This window comes from Saccostrea echinata, unplaced genomic scaffold, assembly GCF_033153115.1.
Source record: "Saccostrea echinata isolate AGI-Se365-2 ecotype Australia unplaced genomic scaffold, CSIRO_AGI_Sech_v1 ptg000022l, whole genome shotgun sequence".
NCBI lineage: Eukaryota > Metazoa > Mollusca > Bivalvia > Ostreida > Ostreidae > Saccostrea > Saccostrea echinata.
Window position 1 is genome coordinate 10,378,107 of NW_026889771.1, and position 26,013 is coordinate 10,404,119.

Consider the following 26,013-nt stretch of genomic DNA (forward strand, 5'->3'; position numbering starts at 1 on the left):
GGGGGGGGGCAAGGCCACCTCCCGGTTCCTACGGCAATGTATCCTGAATGTATTATTATTATTAACGGTTATGACTGCTTGTTCTGCTTGTCTATCATATTTGTTTTTTTGAAAGGATTATATAGAATATAACTTCATAGATCGGGCATTTGAACATGGTATTTGGGGGGGGGGGGGGGGATGGTAATATGTCGCTTGACATGTGGTCTATAATTTTTTTTTTCCGATGGTCTGTAATGATAGCCATTTACTACTGTCAGTAGCTGGTTTTTTTTTTTTTTAATATTTTTGTTTAATTACAAAGAATAACGATCCGAAAACGTCCACATGCAATATGTATACGATATTATGATTATTTTATCGTCTTCTATACTCATTATCACCTATCGATTTGTAGTTGTGTTAGAAATTGCACATGGAGAAACGAAAAGTTATCTTAAGTAATTATATGAAAATTATGAGTAAAATGTTAAAACTGGTTTCGAACTATACAAAAGTCTTACATGTTGTTATGTTTCAATTTAATTTTCACTTCTCACCAGATAATCATTACTTTATGATTTTATTAAAAGGGTTTATAATAGGTACTCCCCAACATGGTAGTGTGTAAGATATGATAATATGATAAGAAAACGATTCGTTAGCAATAATTAATTCGATCGTGTTTGTCATCTGAAATCTCTTTTCATATCTATTGTGGGTATATAAAAAACGTTTCTCATTGATGATATAACATATTTATCATAATTAGTGAACTTTATTTCGATTAAGTAATTTATATTGAGTAAAGTGGTATACATGTCATTTCCGTTTATCTTGGTTTTTTTTTTAACTTCAGGTTCCGTTTTGAAATTCAAATACTTTGGAAATCTTGTGTTTTCGTTGCGGCCGATTTGATGCTTTGCACCACTCTTGTTTAAAAGTCTGTAGTGGTTTCTTTCCTGACAATCTGTGGTGCGCAGGATTGCCGTCAAACGTCACTATTTTACGTGTATTACATGTATGAACAACAATTTCATTTCAAATGTCCGGGAAATGTCATAAATTTCGGAAGTGCAACGAAATTCTCAAAATGACAATAAAATAGATGGTAACTTCAAACGTATTCATTTTTAATGGACCTTCTCATTTTAATTTTATGTTTTTGTTATTAAAGAGTACGTGTGTATTTTCTGAAAAAAGTCTATTTTTTGTTTGTACGCCGTATGACCATACAATAACACATTTAAGAATGATAAAATCCTTATCCATGTCTACTATAGTATATATTTTACTACATTAATTCAGTTTTACTCAAATATGATGGATTAACACTTGTATTTGTTTTCAGCTTAACGTGTCTCTTATTATCATTTAAAACGTGTTACATGTATCAACGATTATACCAGACAAACGCTGTATATAACAAATATTTGGCATTTCTTTAGAGTACAAATAGCTTTAATTAAAAAATAAACCAAAAGTTTTCAGAACTTCTTGAAAAATTCATAGTTTAAATTTTCCCAAAATTTTAAAGAAGAGCCTATATTGGTTATTTTTATTCCATTAACGTACAGATGTTACTTTCTTATACAAAATGTCAACGTCACGACGTTAAAGTATGTAACGTCAACGTTATGACGTGATACTATTAATAAGGAAAACGATACCAAATTTAAACGACTGTAAAAAGAAAACCAGAAGAGATATTGTTAAAAAATAAATTGTTTTACAACATACAAATCTTAGAGTTTTATGTGAGAAAGTTTCATTTATTTTGATGACTGGGCCGATTTAACCCCTTCGTGGATTTAGCTCTTTCAGATGTGGAGTCAAGATGAGTTCCCAGCGCTTTTTACAATTTTACTACTAACTGTACAGATAAATACAGTGGGCTCAAAAGAAGGTAAGATATTTTTATTTATTGCGTTCACAATCATTTGAGCATAAATGTTTTTTTTTTAAATCTTTGTTTATCCTAAATAATATGTTTTTATAATCTACTATATAGCTTTTTATTTATTGCAGCATGTAGTTCACCATATTCTAACCTTGCTGGAACTGTCTACAAGTCCACATTTGCTTCTTTTGACCCAGACTCCGAACTCTATAGGACAGACACAACGATAGAAGGAATAAATCAGGGAACTGATCAAAACTCAGGAGTCATCATTACCTTTGTTAGATCAGCAGCTACTCCTGTTGATCTTAACTTGAATAGTCTATTCGAACTGATAACCTTACCAGTATCAAACTCACAATTTGGGAGTAGGACTTTTATCCGATTAAAATCGGTAATTGACAGCGGTGTAAGTTTTATATATATATATATATATATATATATATATATATATATATATATATATATATATATATATATATATATATATATATATATATATATATATATATTACTTTCTTACTTTTTGAAAGTGTTATGAGACTTCTTAAATAATCATCAAAAACATACATGGAAAATGAACTTATTTTCCTCATTCTATGAATTCTCTATTATGACTTTTAGTGACTTTATTTATTCTTATCAAATTTTAAATATTTAGGGGAGTTCCTATATTGAAAGTGATGACCTCACCACTGTTGAATTTCATTTATCTTGTCGTTCATTGGTAAGTACTTTGCAAATCTGAGTATATTTAGAAATTGTCACCGAAATATTGACATATTTTAATAATGAATTTATCTTTCCTTGCATGCTTTTGGATTTATTTGATCCAATAATTTTAATGTTTGTTCAACATGCAAACTAGCTTGCATATTCATGCATTAACTTAGGTATGAGGTTATTCATATGAAAGCTATTTAGTCAAAGTCAAGCTAAAGTGGAATTCCATGGCCCAATCTCTGCGTAAGACTAGTAGGAGAAGGTCAGACATTATAATTGATTGAATGGAATCTTTAAAAACAAAATTTCTTTCCATATATTGAATCTTTTTCTTACTCAATACCCTACATAACTAATGGTGTTAAATGAATAGATACATGTATCACCGTAGCTCTGCGTAAATGGACTTTCATGTAATTTTTATGCTGTCGACGACATTTACTCAACTTAATTTGAATTAAAGAATAAACATGGAAAAATTAGCCATACTAGAGAATTTACAAGAACCAAACAATAGTTTACAACCATTTTTGCATCCTCCGCTTAAATCCACAATTGCATATTGTTAAAGTCAAAATTTTGCAAATACTATGGTCGATATAAAGACCTTGTTTGCAAATGCAATCCGTCGTTAAGTCAATTGCTGACTAACGTCTTTCATCAATCATTATTTTCACACAGAATTGCCTACGGATTTATAACTTTAATAGTATGTGCTTTGTTGATATTATTATTAATTAATATATATGCAGAAATAAAAAGAAAACGTAAGACCTTGTAAATTATCTATTTTTTTTATTGTTGTTTAACGTCTCTCGAGAATTTTTCACTCATATGGAGACGCCATCACTTGCCGGTGGACAGCTGCAAATTTTGACCTATGCTCGGCACTCAGGGCCATTTAGCAGTGAGGGATCTTTTACATACCAACACCTACTGCGACACGGGACCTCGGTTTATACGGTCTCATCCGAAGGACCGGTCTCCACATCCCACAGTGGGATTCGAACCTGCGACGAACGGAACAACTTCACACTCCGCGAATCTAGAGCAAACGCTCTATTACCATTGCGCCACGCGAGCGACCCTTATAATTCTAAAAAATAGAAACAAATATCTTATTTTGGCTCTCTGATTTTCAGAATAACACAAAGGAAGCAAAGATTTACCAGATGCAGCTAGAAATTCGAGATATAAATGATAAATCACCAATATTTAGAAATGCTCCTTATTCTGCTTCAGTCGTTGAGGTTTGTCTACTTTCTTGATTATTGAAATTTTAAGTATATTAAAAAAAGCATATTAAAAAATCAATAAGATCACTAGATCTTTTGATCCGCTCACATAGATCGCTATACATGGATGTGAGGAACCCCCGTTTAGGGTCATTTCCTTGTGACCTTCCAGATTCCACGAGTGTCTTACACCACTGCATGCAATTTAATGAACATGTCACGAAATCTTTATTATATCGTGACATTGTCCATCTATTTTATGTTTCGATTGGATTTCCCATAGCAAAGCATGGACATTGTCATTCTTTACATTATATTATATTGGGGATATCTATCTCTTATTAGCAAATCCTCATATACCACTGAATACAATTTAAAGCTATATATGGCGTATCTGAGCTAAAAAATAAAAATACGAGACTGAGTGTAGATAAACATGATATATATTATTTACGTTCAAATTAAAATTTTCACCGATTTTGAAGTTGAATAACCTCATGTTTTCAATAGTTAAATTGACTTTAAACTGTGTCTGTTATTTAAATGCAAAGTCGGTAAATAAATCGGTTATTGTTTTACAGGAAAGTCCTATCTTTATATAAAGTAATAAAACAAATACGAAGATCTTTTTTAATTTTAGTTAGTCTGAACTTGTAAAAAAAAAACGCCATATATGACTTTAATGCGCAGGCTCTTAGAACGAGGGGGTGGGGGGCACTTTTCCTGAGTATAGTATTCTTTCCTTCAGACGCTGTTTGCCCCTCCCCCAACTTTTTGTCGAGCACTGGCAATTCTCAGGATTTGGACAGTAAATTAGGTGTTTGTATATTTTTTTCTTGTCAAATTTTTTGGGAAGTTGCCCTACCCCCACTTTTGAAACCGTTGCTACTGCCCTGATGAGGTTTTCAGTAAATCTTAAATACATAGTGCCTTTGTGGCCTTTTATTTATGTTTCGATCGTATAAATATATAGTGATTCTCACAGCAAAAATGGATTCGCCGTTCGTTATTCAACAATGGGGATACCCTGTCTTGTATCCTCAGCTCTTCCTATACCACTGAATAAAATTTAATGAGACTTTCATAGAACCTTTTTAGTGACATTGTGCACCTCCGATTTTACGTTTTTATCGGACAGATATTTGGCGTTTACCATAGCAAAACATGGATTGTGCTATTATACTCAATGAAGGTGTAACCACTTTGTTTATGCAACTCCTCCTTAACCAGTGGAACTTAAAGTTTTACGGAACAGCATTTTCATACTGCCAGGAAATGCACTTTTCGTTAAATATTATGGGAGTTGGGAAATATCATTTTGTGATCAAGTAAGTGATCACATTGACTCTAGTTTAATTGGACCTCAAATTTTTAATGTCTTCCACTAATTTAAGATATTTTGAATTTTTAGGTCACAAAAAATGAGGCGAGAACTCAAAATCCAAGAATTGGAACTGTACAAGTCACGGTTGATGGCAGAGATCTTAATGACAACCCTCTAATATTTCGGGCACCTAGAGACGTTGGCAATATAGAGGGAAACAATCAAGTTCTACCGGACGTGCGTAAAAATGAATAATTAACACTGCAGTTAAACTACTGTATTAATTGTCAGGTTGGAAGTAACTACTGTTGAAAGATAAAACGTTGTAGATATATCTGAATGTCAAGTTGAAGGCCACAGCAAGTGTTTTCTTCTTTTCATGTTGTAATGGGACTTATGAGGGTCGTTCAATAAGTACTGCAAAAGTTCATCAAAATAAGAAAAGAACAAAAAGCAGTTCCTTTATATATCCAATCCTTTACGCACAACTAGAACATCTCATCATACTCTTTTTAGGAGTAACCCAAAAGAATGACTGAGACCTAGCAAATTCGGAGGATAACTAAGCTCTGTAAACGTTCCTTTCTTCAAAATTTCATTTCATCTCTATGCCTATTTACAGCACGTTGTTAATTAAAAGTAATCCACCCTGGGTACTGGTATTTGAACTTCTCTCAAAGAAAATCTGCTTATAATATCTCAATATAATTTCAACATAAAAGCTCCATTGACGGCACTTTCTTTAAGTATCGGTAAATTATTATTTGACCTCTCGAATAAAAAGAAACCCCCGTATATGACCTGTTTGGAGCTAAGGTGTATTGAAATAACAGGACGACAGCTTCCGCTCTAATTCCACATTGTCTTACATATATTTACTTCCATTTGGGCTATATTTATATCCACTGAATATTTTCTCCTTTATTTCTAAAGAAAACCATTGCCATTTATCAGTTCATCAACAACACTAGGCATATCACCTGTACAGATTTCTTGATCAGTGGCTTTTCCATCAATGAAACGTGCTAGTACATGTATGACGTACATATCAATAATACAATAATTAATCTTTTAATCCTACTTTAAATGATTATTTATATAGATATAAATATAAACAATAAAATGTCTTTCTTTGATTGTTAGTACGGGAATTAACGTCGCAGCTATTGCAGAAAAAAATTACATAACCCGCTTACGCGGGTTATGTTTTTTTTTTTCCTGCAACAACTGCGACATTAATTCCCGTACTAACAACCAAAGAAAGCATTTTATTGTTTAAATAAACAGTGCAACCATGTTTCGTCACCCATCACGCAGGCTTACATGTATATAGTTACATTCTTTTGTTAAAATGTTTATATTTTAATAGATCCTTGGCACATTTCACGCGTATTTTTTGTAGCCAATTGAAAGGAAAAAATGCGCTCATTTGTCAGTTTTTTTTAAATTCATTCCTTCATCAGAACTCGGCATTTTTTGTGTCCCTACAGATCTCGATCGACCAGTTCGACTGCGATCTTTTAAGTCCCCTTTCCCCTGAGTTTTCTAATCCACCTGAACACTGTATACTGAGTAAAAGACTAGATTTTCCAAACATGAAAACCGTACCTTATTTAGGTTTTTTCAGCGATTTTTGTAATGAACCGCAGTGTTACATAAGCCCTAATTTTCATCTTCTAGACACAGACCTTTTAAAAACGGTTTTAAGCTCAGTGAAGTGACCATGCTTACTTTAAATGTGAATTTACTTGCGAAGACAAAGGTTAAAAAAAAAAACCTTGCAGTTTTCGATGATAACGGGTTTTTAAATACAACTTTTTTCTAGTGTGAATAAATAAAATTACCTGCTTCTACATTTATTATGATAAACCGTATGGTGAAATACATGAAGATAACGAACATTATTCGAGCTCAAGAGTCCTTTAAACATTACAAAATAGGAGCAGAGCAAACACGGACCTCTAAAACATCAGAGGTGGGATCAGGTGCAATTTCAGGTGCATTTCCTATTGAATGATCTTCATATAAACAAAGAAGATACATGTATTGTTACAAGCCATGCCTGCTGGATTCATAACATATTTTTCCATGTTATCTTTTGAATTGATCTTGTTTACTCATATTTTTCTGCACAAAATGAATCGGAATTTAACTTCAGAAAAAAATATGCATATGATAGTCAACATTAATCAGTTATTCATTATTGTTCAAATGTGTTTACAAATATAATGATCACTCAAAAATGATTTTTTTTTTTTTTAGCCCAGCAAAAAGTTCTCCGAAATTTTTTATGGTATAAATATCTTATAATAGTTTTTCGATCATTTAAATACATAATTGCAATTTTTTTCTTTATTACAGAACTTCAACAATCATCCTCCAGTTATTCAGGCTGTGCCTTCCCCTCTACAGTTTTTGGAAAACATCCCAGTGGGGACTGTTCTTCTTTCTAATATTACACTAACAGATGCTGATGCACAGGTCAGTTAGCAAGGTTATCATTGAATTTAGCATAAAACTAGCAATCAAAAAGAGAAATGTTTTACCTTTGTTGAATGAATGGTATGCTGCTTTTCAAATGCCTGAGAGTCATGCGTAGTGTGCAACATACGTCACAAAATGACCCTTTGTAATCCAAATGGTTTATTGATTGTCTCTGTATTGAGAAACTCATTCATACATTGTGCATAAATATGTCTTCTCCAGAACTACTGAACTGAATTCACTCAATTCAGCAAACAGTATTCACTTTGCATAACTCAGAAAACTGTAAAATTTTGGTTAAGTGTCAAATTCCTCACAAGGGAAATAACTTGAAAATGATACCTAGCATACTTTTTTTTCACGGTATCATAACAACGTATAAAAAATGGCTCAATCATGTGACATTTTGAAAACCAAATTCCCCAGGACCGGAAGAGATTTCAGGAAATTGAAATTTCTTCATAAGAACATGGCTTATGATTTTTTGTACTATTTTTCCCAAAAAATGCCAAAAAAGGAAAAGAAAAGAAAAATGAAATAAGTAGAAATCTAGCAGTAGCTAAATATTTTAAAATATGTTTAACCTTTGTCTCTATTCTTTATTTACAAGATAGAACACAACCGACAGTTGTCGATTAACATTCCTGATAACCTCTGTGAATTCCAGTCCCACACAGAATAAAAACATTCTGGAATGGTTCTATATCAATCCAGGAACTGGACGGATAATACTTGGAAAATCATTTCAACAGGACCCTGGTGTTACAAGATACGATGTTAGTATCATGTGTATTTTCAACTGAACCAAAGAAACCTGTCTAATTTCGAAGCAGTGATGTCATACTGTCGACTCATCAATAATGCATCTGCACTACAGCAAGCTTTTTATCTTTTTCAACAGATTGTAGTCACTGTGCAGGACCGTGGAGAGCCCACATTGTCTGATTCTACCACAGTCACCATCAGTGTGGTTAGAAATACAGCTCCATTTTTCCCAGCTCCTAAATCCAAGACGGTCAACATCCTCAATAGCCATCAGGTTAATACAGAAGTCACCACCTACACAGCTAAAGACAGTGATAATGAGGTAGGACAGTATTAGAAGAAGATGCCACCACCTACATTACAAGAGAATCTAATGAAAATCATCAAAAAACAAAATGTCAGAGTGAATTAGTACCAAGTTCTTGCATAAGTTTTAATATGTTTTATCATCTTTTTGTACACAGCCTCAGTTTAACCAGGTGACATACTCTATGGTAACAGATGCTACTAGTGGTTCCCTGTTCAGACTGGACTCTAACAGTGGACGGATTACGTTGATTAGTTCCCTTACAGCTGATGATGCTTCTCAATATTCAGTAAGTGTCGAACAGTGCTTTTGTATATGGGGGACTTTTGTATCCCTCCCTTAAAAGTTTCAAGGAGACTTAATGATTACCTTGTTTAACTCACAGTTTTAGTTATCATTAAATAGAATGTGAACATTCATTTGAATAATTAGATTAATATAAGAGTTTTTGTGTTTACTTCTGGTAGATTTATTGTGAATGACAAAAAACTTTTACAGCTGATCATAGTAGCAAGAGACAATGGAGGTTTATCTGATACTGGGATAGTTGTTGTCAATGTGAACCGCAATAATTTTGACCCACAGTGGCTTCCAATTGGTGGACCCTACAGTGCAGCAATCAGTGTTACTGAAAATAGACCTGTCCTAGAAACTGTTTACACCCTTTCAGCTCAAGATTTGGATATTCAGGTACAGAAAATCATTTATCAAACGACATATGACATTGAATACTTAAGTATCAGATGAATACAGTGAATTTGAACAAACTTTAAACAGGTATAATATTTATGTCAGAATTTTTATTGAAAGTATTAAAACTTTTTAATCTTAGGAACCGGGTCAAACTAGAGTCTACACCATTTTATCAACTGCTAGTGCTTCCCAGCATTTCCAAGTCACAGGTCAAGGACAAGTCCAAATCATTCGTTCTCTGGTCATTGATCGGTCTGTCAATCAGTATGTGGTGAGTATGCATTACTTTTTTTTTGACAATCCATTTTATCTAAGATGCATTATGTGACTCTGTATGTACAGTGTAGTTGTGTGATCTCTGATATACAGTGTACATGTAATTTTTTGAAGAGCTCTCAATTTAGATTGAGAACTTCCATTTAGCATCTTTTTTCACAAATCTATGAACAGTCTGAATTATTCAGTTTTTAGAAATCTTCATGCACTTAAATCTAGGAAGTACCAGAAATAAAATAAAGTATCTGTGTAAATGGAATTTAGTTTCATAAACAAACTTCCCAAGATACAATTAAGTCATAATGTTTTTGGTTTTTCAGCTGACCATCCAGCTAAGAGATGGTGGAAATAGAGTAGCAGCACAGCAGTTTACACTGACAATAAACATCATCAGAAACTCTAATCCTCCAGTTTTCTTTGACACTTCATATTACAAAGAAATTGAAGAGACATTAACAGTAGGCTCCAGTATTCTACAAGTACAGGCCAGTGATCAGGATCCTGAAGTAAATTGAATATAAAAAGGGGGCTTTTTCTGTACACTTTTCTTGTCTGATATCAAACATGCTAATACAGAACAAATTATTTTGTTACATTTCATTGTTCAGAGAGATCAATTTTCAAAATTAGAAATATTTAGGGTAATATGATTTTTTTACATAAAGGTAGAGTAATAAGTTTGTTATAATTAATATGCAATTTTCAAAAAACCTATCTCTGCTCAGCTGTTCTTACATGTATGTATCCCAATATTATGTGAATTTAATTGCAGCTACAGTTCAGAACAATTACCTACACACTGTTAGCTACCATTGCTGGAAATAACCTGTTTTCTATGGAAATGGGGACTGGCATTGTTAGAGTAAAGAGTGCATTGACTAGTAATCCAACTGTTACATTTGATGTAAGCACAGCCAAAGCTTATTGTTAATTGTTAGGAGAACAAATACATGTATCTTATTTTCAGTAGAGAAACATAATGAATAAGCAAAATTTAATTTGGTTTGAATTTTCCATTCCCCTCATTTCACAGATGGTAGCACTTGCTGCAGATGGCGGTAGCCCTTCCAAGTCAGCAAACGCAATGGTTACAATTAAAATCAACAGGAACCGCAACACTCCAGTGTGGAATACACTGAATTATCAGACAGTCATCTTGGAAACACTGCCAGTGGATGTACCCTTAACTCTTAGTCCAGGTGCACTAACAGCCACAGACAGTGATGCCCAGCCACCCAATAACCAAGTCAACTACCGCTTGAAAGCTGTTGTTGCCAGGTCAGGATCTACAACATATCCAAGTGAACAGGGCAACTTTGCTGTCAGTAGCAGTGGACAGGTGACAGTTAGAAGTCCATTAAATGGACTAACTGCCACAACTTATGAGGTGTCATTTTTTTTTCTTATCTTTCCATATCTTTTATTTCTGTAAATCTTTCATTTTCATCTTTTATTTCTGTCCCTGAAAATCTAAAATGTTTAATTAAGACAAAGTAACTGATTATCTTTAAACAAAGTGACTAGAAAAATTGTCTATATTTATCAACATGAAGAATATTTTTTGAACAGTTGCTTGTAGAAGCATATGATTTGGGAGATCCGTCCAGGATTAGCACAAGCAATGCCACAGTCACTGTTAATGTACAGCGAAACAGAGCACCATCTTTCCCCTCGTCATCTTATGCCTTTACAATGAGGGAAGATGCTACAGTCACTCCTCAAACCATAATTGGACAGGTTTCTGCAACTGATCCTGATACTGGAGTAAGTCCTTTTTTTAAAAGAAGGGCATTGCTGAAAATCCACATTTAATTATACCACTTCTTTCTCTATCACCTTTATACATTAATTTCTTCATTCATGAACATTTCACCTAATGATATTGACCAACCAAAGTAATGTTCATAAAATCAAGAGATTCTGTTGTTGGGGTAGTACTAAAATCAAATGGCAATGACTACAACCATAAAAATGTCATCATTGTTGAATGAGACTTACTAAAGGATCATATAGGCCACTAAATGAATAATGTCTTTTTTTCTCATTTATTTTTTGCTACGTTAGTTTGAAATTTCTTCAATTCTTGACTCCATACAGTTATATATTGACATTGCCCTTAGTACAGACTTGTTCATCTAATACAGACACTATAAAAGAAAAAGAACCCCCCTTCCCCCCTTTTCTTTGGAAATTATGGATAATGATGCTGATTCCCTCTATATCATCCTTAGATACACTATGAATTCAAATATGAATGAAAGCTTAAGTGAGCTTTTTTTGATCACCCGTTTTCTGTTGTCCATCCATCTGTAAACTTTTCACATTTTCAACTTCTTAAGAACCACTGGGCCAATTATAATCAAAGTTGATACAAAGCTTCATTGGGTAAAGGGGAGTTTAAATTGTTAGAATGAAGGACCAAGTCCCCTTCCAGGTGGAGATAATTTAGAAAAGACAAAATAGGGTGGATCATTCAAAAAGCTTCTCCTCAAAAACCATTCGGCAAGAAATGGTCAGAGTTGTGTTCAAGCTTTCTGATGTAGTGTAGACTCAAAGTTCTTCAAATCCCCGAGGGAGGGTGGGGACACAATAGGCAAAAAAGGTTTTACATTGATATATATAAATAGGGAAAATCTTTAAAAATCTTCTAAAGAACCAGTGGCCGGAAAAGATGAAACTTATATGAAAGCTTTCTGAGGTTAAGTAGATTCTAAATTGTTCGAATCATGTCCCCCGGAGGTAGGGTATGGAATCAAAGTTTTACATTGAAATATATAGGAAAATTTTTTAAAAATCTTTTTCTCAAGAACCACTGGGCCAGAGGAGGTGAAACTTATGTGAAAGCTTCCTGAGGTAGTGTAGCTTCTAAATTGTCCAAATGATTTTTCCCGGGGATAGGATGGGGCCAAAATAGGGAATCAAATTTTTACATTGAAATATAGGAAAAACTTTAAAAATCTTCTCAAGAATCACTGAGCCAGAAAAGATGAAAATTATGTGAAAACTTTCTGAGATAGTTTAGATCTTAAATTGATCGAATCATGTCCCCTTAGGGAAGGATAGGGCCACAATAGAGAATCAAAGTTTTGCAATCATTCAAATCATGACTCCCAGGGTTAGTGTGGGGCCGCAATAGGCAATCAAAGTTTTACGTGGGATTTTATATGAAAAGTCTTTAAAACAATCTTATTTGTAATAAGCATTGAGCCCTCTACCAAAAGTGTTAAATTAATTGCCCCAGCGTCAGGGGTTCTGAAAATCTTTTTTCTTTGTTCCTGGCTAAAAAGCTAATAAACTAATTATAAGTGCATAGTTATGGTGAGCAAGGGTGCCTATTTCAAAAGTGTAAATTCCATGGCCCCTGGGTCAAGGGTTTTTGTGTTAGCGTGGGGCTCTATTGATGATATAGTGAAATGCATATTAAATTCTTCAAAAATCTTCTCTAGCCCTGGGTATTTACCAAACAAACTAATTGCATTGTTATCATGAGCGAGGATACCTCTGCCAAAATTGTGAATTTCACGGCCCCTGGGTCTGGGGTTTTGTTGTTAGGGTGTGGCTCTATTGATCATATAATGAAATGCATATTAAATTCTTAAAAAATTTCCTCTGGCCCTGGGTATTTAGCAGACACACTAATTAAATTGTTACAATGTTCAAGGATGCCTCTTCAAGATTAGTGAAACATGGCCCCTTGGACAGTGTTTTGGTGATAGGACGGGGCTCTGTTGATCATATAGTGAAAATGCATTATTTCTTTTAAATCTTCTTTTCTACCCCTGGATATTTAAGACAAACTAAGTGCATGGTTATGATAAGCTAGGTTGCCTCTTCCAAAATTGTGAAACATGGCCGATGGGACAGGGGTTCTGATGTTAGGGCGTGGCTCTATAGATCATAAAGTGAAAACGTATAATTTCTTTGAAAATTTTCCTCTCTCCCCCTGCATACTTGCAGACAAAGTATATGCATGGTTATAATGAGCAAGGGTGGCTCTCTCAAAATTTAAAAATCCTGACCCATATATCAGTGATTCTGGTGTGAGGGCTGGGCTCTATTGATTATATAGTGAAAATGCAGAAAATGCATTAATTCTTTGAAATCTTCTAGGCAACTACCAGGTAAACAGAGAACAAAGTTATAATGAGCAAGGGTGATTTGTAAAATTTTGGAGACACTGCACTGGGTCAAGTGTTCTGGTGCTGGGAAAGTCTGTATTGATCTTATATGGAAATTTGTACTCTACCGAGATAATTTTTCCCTTTGCTATTCACCTATGATAATTAATCACTGTAAATAATGTAATTAATAGGTCAATTGAATAAGAGAATTATACAAGAATTTTAATGTATGTTACAAAAGAGGACTTTCATAGCTTTCAATGGTCAGATAGACTTGTAAATAATACATGCATGTACTAAATAAAAATGAGGGGAAAATACCTTATTTTTGTTCAGTAAATGTTCTTCAAGATTAAGAGAGGTCATTCTGCGAGGACATGTGATGGGTTTACTGTATGAGCCCAAGTACTATTGTTTAGTATAGTCTGCATGATCATTTTGACAAATGGGAGTGTATTACAGTCCCTGAAACGTTCTACTTTCCCATTTTTCCGTTCGCTCACCGTTCGTTCACCGTTCGTTCAGCGTGCGTTCACCGTTCGTTCACCGTGCGTTCACCGTTCGCTCTCCGTTCACAGTTTTGCGTTCACCGTTCACCGTGCGCTCGCGTTCACCGTTCACAAAGCGTTCAGCGTTCGCTCTTCGTTCCGTTCACTTTGCGTTCACCTTGCGTTCAGCGTTCACCTATCGTTCAGTTGTCATTGCCATTCGGAACTCCCAAGTGAAAGGACTTATCTTTTTGTAGGTAAGGAGTTACAGATTTTTTAATTTAATACTAACATATCGTGTTTGAAGAATCATTATTTCATGGGGGAAAATCTAAGATATATATATATTTATTATTCTAACTTAGCTATTAGGTTATTTATTGAATTACTCTGGAAAAAAAATGTTGTTATAAGCACATCCTGTACCTATGTAGAACGATGCTGAAATATTAAATTTAACTAAGGCCAATGTGCAAATACTTCAAGCACTGCAACATTTTGATGTTTTGTTAAAGACGACAAATCGTTAATGGAGATATAATTATCCAAGTCAAATAATTACGCAGCAAAATTACGAAAATATTTATTTCTAACGCGTTTTTTTATTCAATTACTACAGAAAATACGATAGAACTAGTTCTGAGAGTTATACATAGTACTGCGGATATCCTGTTAATTTATTATCTTCGGAGCGAATTAAATTGATAGTGTGTTTAAAGGAAATATTTATTTAAAATGTAATGCACTACAGAATATTCGCTACTATAATACATGTATGAAAAGTCTATAGTTATAGAGAAAAAATCTTTCTTCACCGTAACTTTATATGTTTGCTATTGGATTTAATTAATACCCCCCCTTTTCCCCTAAATCTGTTACTTAGTCAGTACTGTATTTCCAGAAAATTTTAATTAACCTGTTAAAAAAAAGTTAAGGTCTTTTTTAGAACAAAAATTTCAGTCTGAAAACAAACATGCATCTAAAAAAGTCACAAAACAATAGTAGCTCAAAATGTACACGTGTCGGCGGTGGTATTTGAAATTGGCAGAGGGTATGTTTCAAATTCAAGTGTTAATGCCCAATATATTTTATTCACTAATTATTCAAATGTTGGTATCAAATCTAGAAATGATAAAAATAAATGTTATAACTTGTTGGAAATACTCGCACTTCGTCTTCGATGTGACGAAACTTTCACACCTGCACAGTGTCGAATGATTTTGATTGACAGGACAAGCACGTGGACTTCGTGTGAACTTGAAGCAGGAAAATAAAAACGAGTAATACTGTCAAACAGATGGATATGATTTGTTGATAAAAAAAAAGTTACTTTCACTGTCTAATATATTTAGAAAAAAAAAATATCAGAGTTATTGTTTGATATAGGTGCAAACATTTAGTGAAGCCTGAAAGGAAGGGGGGGCTGAAACGGAATCTCTCTCTCTCTCTGTCTCTCTCTCTCTCATTTGTCTGTTTGATAAAAATTATAACAGCATATTACTTAAATATCAAGTTCTGAAAATTGAATTTATAACAAATAATTTGAATATGTATCTTTGTATTATCTTGTCTGAGTATAATCACGGCCATCTACAGATACATGTAGAAGTCGGCTCAATAAATCATCATGAAAAATAGAAATGACACATAATATATTATTGTATTAAACATTTAAAATACGAGCGTATAAATGCAAAACATCCACTGACCTTTGTAATTAATTTTTTTTAGTACTTTACATGAAATCGCCTTGACACGGAGATACATATATGAATGGATGTTACAATCGCTTTAATTCATTCTATAAGTCAGAAGTTTTCTCTGATTTGTTATCAAATAAGAATAAACATTTTTATTTTCCAACTAAAAAATATCTTTTATACTTCAGCGTTCGGCAACAATTGCAATGTTTTAATGCGTTAAAAATCGTGTGATTAAAAAATTAATGTGCATGAATCGTCTTTCTTAGAACAATTTTGGAGAATTTATTTTATTTACTTACTTATTCATTCATTTATTGGTTTACTTATTTATTATTATTATTTTTTTTTTTGGCACCTGACGTTATGATACAATAAAATAGTTTCAATGCAAGGAAAAGATCAGAGGCATTCCGAATATATCGTTCATCTTGCGTTCACCGTTCGTTCACCGTTCACTTTGCGTTCGCGTTTGCGCTCCGTTCGCGTTCTGCGTTCGCTCACCGTTCACCGTTCACACATCGTTCACCAAGTTGCGTTCAGCGTTCACACATCGTTCACTCACCGTTCGCTCTGCGTTCGTTCAGCGTTCGTTCACCGTTCGTTCAGCGTTCGCTCACCGTTCAAGTGGGAAAGTAGAACGTTTCAGGGACTGTAGCACTGCTAATGAGTACTAGACTAACTATTTCATTGAACCCTTATCTTCTGGGCAGCATATATCCATCTCATTTTATTTTTATTTTAGATGTCTATGGATTGTTTACAGTGTTCTACTCAGGTGACCGTTAAGGCCCATTGGCCTTTTGTATAATTGTAACTTTTCCTTTTGTATTTTGTGTGCTACATTAGCTTTAAATTCCTTTAATTTTTGACTATATAGTTATATTTTTTCATAATGTCCTTATTACAGTCTTGCTCATCTAGTACAGACGCTATTAAAGAAAATGAACCATATGCCCTCCAAGATTTCTAATGATCAAAGGTTGTGTCTTTTTTTTATTCAAGGTCTTTTTGGTTTTGGCAAGTTCAACGTTACATATGCAAAATTTGAATGGACACTTTAAAAAATTAAGGCGGGGTGTTATTTTGTGAGCTCGCTTACAGTATCTCTAGTTTTTCTTTCTCCTAAATTTAAATTATCAGTTTTGTTTGTGCTTTTATAAAGTCAATTGATATATTATGCTGAAATATGGTTTATTTTTTCATTTGATCAGATACCTCAGTTCAATACATTGTCATATGCCATCGAATCTTTGGGAGTGGGATCACCCGCTATATATTTTAACATGGACTCCAATGGCCGCATCACATTACGGAATCTTGTAGGAGGAATATCCCATTCAGAATTCCGGGTAGGTCTGAAATAAAATTTTAAAAAATATTTATTTACAATTTCGAGTTCTGAAACTGCCTAGTGCATCTATGTCAGTATTTTTTTTCTAGTACATTCTTACTAATTAATCTTCTAAATACTTTGTAAAATGAATTTGTTTAACTACTTTTGTTAAAATTTGTATATTTACTGAGACAACAATAACTAATATAAAAAGACTTTCAGAAATTGGTATAGACCTTCTTATGAGTTTTGAATACTGTGGAATCAATGTTTCGTGGACAAGCAAAATTTTTCTGGTTCTTGGGAATGTAATTTCGTTGGTTTATACAGTAGTTTGGATGAATCAATAAATAGTTGTTCGTGGGGATGTAAATTCTTGAATAGGGATAACCCACAAAATCTATGAACATTGCTACACCACGATCAATGCATGATTCAACAGTTAAAAGTTTAAAAAGTAATGGAATTTGATTGTGTCAATCATTTAAAGTGATATAGTATGTAACTTTGCGTATTTTTTATTGTGGGATGAATGGAGGTATTTTATTTCCTCTGAGAGTATACTACAAGAAAGAGTTTCATGTCATATGTTAACAAGAAAACAAGCAAATTCAAAGAACTGTGGCCCCCCGCTTTCGTTGTCCTTGTGGATGGGATGTCATTATTTATGGCATATTGTAACTGTCTTGTTTGTGTGTCCTGTCTTGTCTGTGCTTTATTCAAAAGAGACATAAATAATTGAATTAATAACAGTTATGGCAAAAATTATAGCTTCTCAAAACTACATCAAACTTCAAGATCAAGGTCATGAGATCAAATATCATAATAAAATCCGAAAGGTCTTGTCACAAGTAATGCAAATGTGAAAAAAAAATCAAAAGCCATAGCACACAATAGGAAACGTCTTGAAACAGGTAATGCACATGTCAAATGTAAATGCTATATCTTCTCTCAATCAAAATTTATTAGCAATGTTAGAATTTTTGAAAATTAAGTCAAACTTCAATTTCAAGGTCATGGGATTTAAAATCATACTATTTTTGGAAATGCTTGTCACAGGTAATGCACGTGTCAAATATGAATGCCCTAACTTTGCTCCTTCAAAACTTAGGAACACAGATGAAATGTTTGAAAATTAGGTCAAACTTGAAGGGCAAGGTTACGGGGTCAAATATGATAGCACTTTCGAAAACAAATGACACAGGTAATGCACTTGTTAAATATGTACTCCCTATCATATGTCATTCAAAAGTAATCACCAAAGGTAAAATTTTTGAAAATTAGGTCAAACATGAAGGTCAAGGTCAAGGAGTCAAAAGTCATAGCATGCTCGGAATCGCCTTCTCACTGGTAATGCACATGTCAAATATGAAAGCCCTATCTCTTCTCAATCAAAAGTTACAAGCAAAGATAAAAATTTTGAAAAGTAGGTCAAACTTCAAGGTCACGGGTTCAAAAGTGGTTGTATATTTGGACTGAGAGACGGACAGACTGACAAACAGACGAATGAGATCCAATGTCCCTTCGCTTTTGCAAAAGCAGGGGACTACAATGCTCGTTTCTTCATCACACACTGTAATGTGTATGTGTTCTTTTGTGGATAATATTCTAATGAATATGTTTTCAAAAATAAGGAAAGAAAATTTGGATAGATAGAATCAGCTTACTGCTCAGTCCAACACTGAAAATTGAATTTTTGTATTGTTTTGTTTTAGCCCTTTTCCAGTAAGAAAACTGGGAAAAGAAGAGTTTTTACATTAACGAATTTTTTTGTCAGATCAATTTTTCATTCATATCGTGAATTATTTGGAAAATTGTTATTGTTTATCATTATTATATTTTTTTCTTTTTTAGTTTCTAGTACGTGTTTCAGATAATGGAGTTCCATCCTTGTCTGATGAGGCGGTAGTTACCATAACAATAAACAGGAATCTGTGGGCTCCAGCTTTTAATCCTCTAAATTATGCCATCACTATTCAAGAAAATCTTCCAGCAGGATCTGAAACAGGTGTTACAGTGTCAGCAACAGATCAAGATATAAATGCAAGTTTTCACTTAATTTATTTTTTTTTTTTGTAGTGTCTGTGTAGCATATGTTAGATACAGCGGGATCACTTTGTCTATATTGTCAGTCCGTTTGTATTTCTGTCTGTCAATGAAGAATTCACTTCCATGTATTGTGTATCTACACTTTGTGTATATTTACATTTAGTATTTGCATTCATGAACATGTCCAATAGAAATAATACTATCATTTCCAAAAGAATTAAAAAATGTTTCTGTTTAGAACTGTATAGAGAAAATGGTCAATTCCATCAATTTATACATTTACTTTATGAAAAATTTATTTCCTATTTCATTATTTTAGACCCCAAACAATCAGATTGAGTTTTCTGCTATTGGGGACCACACGGCTGTGCAGTACGTACTTTGATGTTGTAGCAATCTCTGGGAAAGTTTTGGTGAAACAACCATTATACACTGCAACAGCTACTCAATACCAGGTAAAACTTATGTCTCACTGTCCTAATATTTTTAAGGATAAAATCAATTTATTAATGTGTCGTTTTGCAGTAGAAAGACCTCTTCAGAATCCGTAATTTCTGAGGTACATGTACTTGTTTGGGTAATGGCCCTTCATTAAAAAAAATAATGCAATGAAATGACATGAAGATATCAGAGTTCGAAATTCACTATACACAACTCGCAAAATGCGAATTAGAATTCCCAAATTGCGAGTTAAAAATTAGGTAACTTTATATGAAAATTGCGAGTAATCTTATAAAATTGCGAGTTCACTTTCTTGGTACTCGCAATTATTTGCAAGTTGTAATTTTAGGGAGTTTCTAACCCTGGATATTACACAGTTTTATTCTAATAACACTATTTTCAATATTTTTACATGTTCTTCCTTGCAGCTGAATGTCAGGGTATCAGATAAGGCAGAAAATCCACTGACTTCCCAACAAACTGCTACAGTAACTATCACTGTGGAACGAAATCTCTTTGCACCAGTGTTCCAGAATCTGCCTAGTATCCAGTCCCTTCCTCGGACCTCTGGAGTAGGCTTTAATGTGTTCACTGCTTTTTCCAATGACAGTGATACAAAGGTAAGTTTTTGGATTGATTAAGGGACAAGAGGTGTTTTTCATGATATTAAATTTCAATTGGAAAATTCAGTTTGTGACTTTGCAAAGTATCCATTCTGTTGCAGTCTCCATTCAATGTTGTCTCATACTCCCTGGTATCTGGAACCAATGAATTTTCCATCAACCCAACAACTGGTATTGTAACCCTGCAGACAAATTCACTTTCTCGGGCTGAGTATGTGGTAAGCCATCTTTCTCACATGAAGAACCTTTTCAAACCTTGACAATTAGGTTTGCTCAATGCAGAAGTTGCTTTGTGTGTTTGGAAGAGGTATTCTTTTTCTCTAGGAAAACAAACAAAATGTAGAATATTATGTACACTTTTTTGCCCATTCTGGACTAAATCTTATATTGTTATGAAATTAAACTAGGATTCAAATTGGAAATATTGAATGTTAATTAACACAATAAACTTCAAATATTCATTAGTGAAATTTACATGTTTATTAAATCAATTGCATGTAAACTATCCTAATTAGATATATGTACGTAAAAAATAATGATTTCTTCATTTGCAGTTGACAGTGGAGGCCAGAGATGGAGCAAATATCCCCAGGAGGACCTACTCCTTGCTGACACTAATAGTGGACAGTAATTTGGCCAAACCAACCTGGGTGAGACCTGGCGCTGGTGATTCATATGCAGCTCAAGTGACAATTCAGGAGACTCAGGACTACGTCACTTCAGTGTATGACTTCCAAGCAAGTGATGCAGACAATGTGGTAAGATTTCTGTCTCCTATCTGTTTGGATTATTGATGGAGGGATGTCACATGTGACCCAATGCATAAGTTGTAGTATGTCAAACCAAAGGAAAAAAATTCTTTTCTGGTTACATTGAAGCTTTATATACTTTTAGTAAATAACAGGGTTAAAGTAAAGTTTACTTATAAACCTACTAGATTTAATAAAAAATTATTAGTTACCAAACTGACTGTTGATAATTGAGTTCAAATTTATTTCTTTATAATTGTAAACGAATTTTGCTGCATTGTTAATTTTTAGCTCTACTGGTCAGAGACCAGAAGAGCTTATGCGATAGTAAGGTGTCCGTCGTCCGTCCGTCTGTCTGTAAACAATTTTTCAAAACGCTACTCCTCCTACAGTTTTGGTCTGATTTCAATATAACTTGGCACACAAGTAGACTACATTAAGATACATAATTTAGTGCATCGGTTTTTGATTTCACTGAACGGTGTTGTTATGGTTACTAAAAATAGAAATTTCTGTGAAATTCCTTTAAAACACTACTCCTCCTACAGTTTTGGTCTGATTTCAATATAACTTGGCAAACAAGTAGACTACATTAAGATACATAATTTAGTGCATCAGTTTTTGATTTCAATGAACAGTGTTGCCATGGTTACTAAAAATAGAAATTTCTGTGAAATTTCTTTAAAAGGCTACTCCTCCTACAGTTTTGGTCTGATTTCAATATAACTTGGCACACAAGTAGACTACATTAAGATACATAATTTAGTGCATCAGTTTTTGATTTCAATAAACAGTTTTGCCATGTTTACTAAAAATAGAAATTTCTGTGAAATTCTTTTAAAATGCTACTTCTCCTACAGTTTTGGTCTGATTTCAATATAACTTGGAACACGTGTAGACTACACTAAGATACATAATTTAGTGCTTCGGTTTTTGATTTCAATGAACTGTGTTGTCATGGTTACTAAAAATAGAAATTTCTGTGAAATTTCTTTAAAACACTACTCCTCCTATAGTTTTGGTCTGATATTAAAATAACTTGGCAAACAAGTATACTACACTAAGATACATAATTTAGTGCATCGATTTTTTATTTCGATGAACGGTGTTGCCATGGTAACTAAAAATAGAAATTTCTGTGAAATTTCTTTAAAAGGCTACTCCTCCTTCAGTTTTGGTCTGATTTCAATATAACTTGGCGCACAAGTAGACTACATTAAGTTACATTATTCTATTTATTGCTGCGTGTTGCAAAATTTCAAATCCAACTGCTACTTTTCCTTTGTTATATGTACAGACCAGTAGAGCTTCAGTCTCATCAGAGACTTCTGGTTAAATATTGTACTGTAGATTCCTTATTTTACACAAGTACTTAATATCACGAAATGGCCCTAGGACGTCAAATTGCAAGAATAATAATTCACGAGTGGATGATTAATCTAGAGATATTACATACAATTAAGCACCATTAAAATAAAAGCGAGTAGTTTTATTTCACGAGTGTTGCTTCTTGCGAAATTATGCAATTATTTATTCCTCGCACATATTCAGGAATGTACAGTAACTATCAGTTTGTAGAGACTTTGTTTCAAAGTCTTGATATGAACTTAATGACACTTTTTTCTATAAAATAATCTTTTTATTTATTGTTTGACAGAGCCCTTACAATACTGTAAGATATGTGGTGGAGGGTGAAGGAAATGCTCCAAATTTCTTCACTGTGGCTGATAATGGACAAACTTTCCTGAAAACTTCTTTACTGCAACGAACAGAAACACAGTTTGTGGTAAGTTTTGTTGGTACAGAGAAAAGCAACTGATCCAAATTACAAAAGAATGTTATACTTTATTGGAGTACTTTTTGTGAGTACATGTAAATTACATTATGTTGATTACTCTTCCTCCTATTTTGATAAATTTCAAAGCCTGAATTTTTCTAGGATTCAGCTTAAAAAGTGGATGTTAAGTAAATTTTTGTCAAACTTTCCAGCTTACAAATGAGATGGATTTATCAAAGTAAAAAAAAAAAATAAAATAAAAAAAAAATAATTTAATACAAATTTTACAATCATTTTGCTTTTGATAGCTGTTGGTAAGAGCAGAAGATGGTGGTAATCCCCCACGGCAAGCAGACAACAAAGTCAGACTGACCATCAATATTATAAGGAACAACAACGCTCCACAGTGGCAAAACCCCATGACATCAGCTCTGATCTCTCAACAAGCTGCAGTTGGACAGGCTGTTGGAACTTCTCTGTTGGCAATAGATTCTGACGTCACTTTCAATGTTGTAAGATACGAGATCATTGGGGACGGTAATGCTGGAGCTTTCTTCACCATTCCTAACCCAAGTGTTGGGCAAATCACAGTAGCAAATTCCTTGGCCTCGTCATCGGACCTGATATATTATGTAAGAATGATATAAATCATATATTTAAACTTCCTAACATACATGATTGATAGGAAAAGATTTCTTTACATAAGATGAAATACTGCAAGAGCAAACTCACTAGTATAAGTTTTAATTGTAAAAATTGCTTTCTCTTCTTTGTGACTTTAGATCCGTGTGCGAGCTTATGACAATGGGGTTCCAGCAAAAGACAATGTCACTGTTGTGACTGTGACAGTGGAAAGGAACAACTTTGCACCAGAGATCACCACCCCTAATGTTGCTGAAAGAATCCCCGAGACACAAGATCTGGGAGTTACCATTGCCACAGTGAGGGCTCAAGATAGGGACACACAGGTTCCACACAACCAGATCAGATTCAGATTGTTTGTTACACAGCCAGCTTCTGATTATTTTGATCTGGATATTTTAACTGGAAACCTTTATGTGAAGAGGGAACTTACATTAGATACAGCCACCAGATATCAGGTAGATCTATTATCAGAGAGAATGACACTCAGTTATCCATTTATCAGGTTAAAAAGGTTTTGTTTTAAACAAAGCCTTGAAGTTGTTGAATTTCATTTCATTTTTCCTCCTTGGTATCTTGATGTTAATGGTTTGGTAGACTTCATCTAAAATATGACATAGTATTTATTAAAAGTTTAAAATTCTGGGCTATTTTTTTTTTTTTTAGATGCTTGTACAAGCTTATGATATGGGGAGTCCCTCCAAAACCTCAGCAACTAATGCCACAGTGACAATAGATGTGTACAGGAATTCACAGACCCCATTCTTTACTGGTGGACCATTTAATGCCAACATTCCTGAGACCACTGTCGTTGGAACATCAGTACTTCAAGTCAATTTTGGAGATTCCGATACAGATGTAAGATTTAACAATCTAAAGTAAATAACTTGATCATGCATTTTAATCTGGCTCAAAAACTTTTTTTTCTATTTTTTGGGATGGGGTGTATTTTATTATTCTTTTAAAATGATTAAAGAACTTGTTTAGGCAGTCTGAATGTAGGATTGTATTGTATCAAAATACTGCAATGATGTTCAGATAATTTTGTCAGAGAGATTGTACTTGACTTGGTAATTTATTACTTGAAATGGTAGATATAAGATGGCATTGCCTCTTGCTAACCATAATGTAGCAAACTAAAGAAGAAATCTTTCTTATTGCTTATTAAAACTGATGCAGTACTTTGAATTGGATCATCAATAAAATATAGTATAAATACTGGCATTTTGTTGCAGGCTCCATTTAACACTGTGACTGTGTCGGCCATTGGAGATGACAAAGCTCTGACTTATTTCCGTCTAGAAAGTAATGGACGTTTGGTTGTAAACAGTGATTTAACTGCTGATGCAGATACTGAATATTTGGTGAGTTAAGCATTGATTTAAACATAAATGAACATTTAGACAATGCCCAGTCCTCGTCAAGATATTACCATGCATTAATACCGAAGGGTTTTGTTCTATGATTTCTTGTTATTGTTTCAGAGAAAACAATATTCAGCATACTTGATGTCCTGGAGATATTTGTCACTTTCCCACTCGCCTGTAGTTTTAAACGTACTTAAAATATTAAATATAAATATTATATATAAAATTATTATTTTAAATTTTTAGCAATTTGTTATTATATACAATTTACATAATTATGTTGACGTAACATTGACTTCAGATTATTGCATTCTTATCTATGACATACTTAGGGATTGATCTAATGACCCCCCCCCCCCCCCCCCCAATAAGCTAGATAGATGGCTTTTTTTAATAAGTGATATTTTATTGCAGATGAGAATTTTGGCCAGAGATGGTGGCTCTTCATCTAGAACAGCAACAACAGTTGCTACTATAACAGTTCAGCGCAACATCAATAATCCAGCCTTTGAAAGACAGTCTTACAATGAAACCATTCTAGAGACAAGACAGCTAGGGCTTTCATTTTTGCAAGTGAAAGCTACAGATAATGATCGAAGGGTAATGTTTTAGTTTGTCATTAAAAGTCCATCCAGAATGATTTTTAGGGATCAGCTATGTTCTTTGTACACTTGACATCCTTATTCTTAATAAACTAATTGCAGTAATATAAAAAATAAGATGTGTTTGTGAAACACTGATGCCCCCGTATGGCAGCTTATGGCGAAGGTTAAAGTTTCTCAAATGCAAGTCAAAATCCAGGCCAAAAGATAAAAAATGTTGATACCCAAAGAAAAGTCTTGTCTATATAAGAATATACCTGTGAAATTTGAAAGCCCTAGCACCAACCATTCAAAAGTTATGACCAAGGTTAAAGTTTTTCGAAAGTAGGTCAAACTCTTATGTCAAAGTCAAAGGGTCAAAGTGGTTGGTATCCAAAGAAAGGTCTTGTCACAAGGATTACATATGTAAAGTATGAAAGCCCTAGCACCAAC

At 33.7% G+C, this 26,013-nt stretch overlaps 1 protein-coding gene across 1 annotated transcript in view; it reads left to right on the forward strand.

Annotated features, from left to right (window-relative positions):
- Positions 1–1,803: 1,803 nt before the first annotated feature.
- Positions 1,804–26,013, forward strand: part of LOC133190703 (protocadherin Fat 4-like) — a 30,447-nt gene continuing 6,237 nt past the window's right edge. The window contains exons 1-27 of the mRNA XM_061326390.1: positions 1,804–1,885; positions 2,008–2,288; positions 3,745–3,852; positions 5,249–5,398; positions 7,523–7,642; positions 8,547–8,732; positions 8,875–9,006; positions 9,216–9,407; positions 9,550–9,681; positions 10,007–10,192; positions 10,459–10,590; positions 10,720–11,073; positions 11,256–11,450; positions 13,797–13,807; positions 17,161–17,347; positions 19,186–19,378; positions 19,464–19,470; positions 19,700–19,835; positions 20,250–20,441; positions 20,546–20,662; positions 20,999–21,202; positions 22,851–22,979; positions 23,279–23,602; positions 23,753–24,070; positions 24,279–24,470; positions 24,848–24,976; positions 25,394–25,579. Of these exons, the coding sequence (XP_061182374.1) occupies positions 1,804–1,885; positions 2,008–2,288; positions 3,745–3,852; positions 5,249–5,398; positions 7,523–7,642; positions 8,547–8,732; positions 8,875–9,006; positions 9,216–9,407; positions 9,550–9,681; positions 10,007–10,192; positions 10,459–10,590; positions 10,720–11,073; positions 11,256–11,450; positions 13,797–13,807; positions 17,161–17,347; positions 19,186–19,378; positions 19,464–19,470; positions 19,700–19,835; positions 20,250–20,441; positions 20,546–20,662; positions 20,999–21,202; positions 22,851–22,979; positions 23,279–23,602; positions 23,753–24,070; positions 24,279–24,470; positions 24,848–24,976; positions 25,394–25,579 (4,575 nt within the window). The remainder of the gene's footprint in view (positions 1,886–2,007; positions 2,289–3,744; positions 3,853–5,248; positions 5,399–7,522; positions 7,643–8,546; positions 8,733–8,874; positions 9,007–9,215; positions 9,408–9,549; positions 9,682–10,006; positions 10,193–10,458; positions 10,591–10,719; positions 11,074–11,255; positions 11,451–13,796; positions 13,808–17,160; positions 17,348–19,185; positions 19,379–19,463; positions 19,471–19,699; positions 19,836–20,249; positions 20,442–20,545; positions 20,663–20,998; positions 21,203–22,850; positions 22,980–23,278; positions 23,603–23,752; positions 24,071–24,278; positions 24,471–24,847; positions 24,977–25,393; positions 25,580–26,013) is intronic.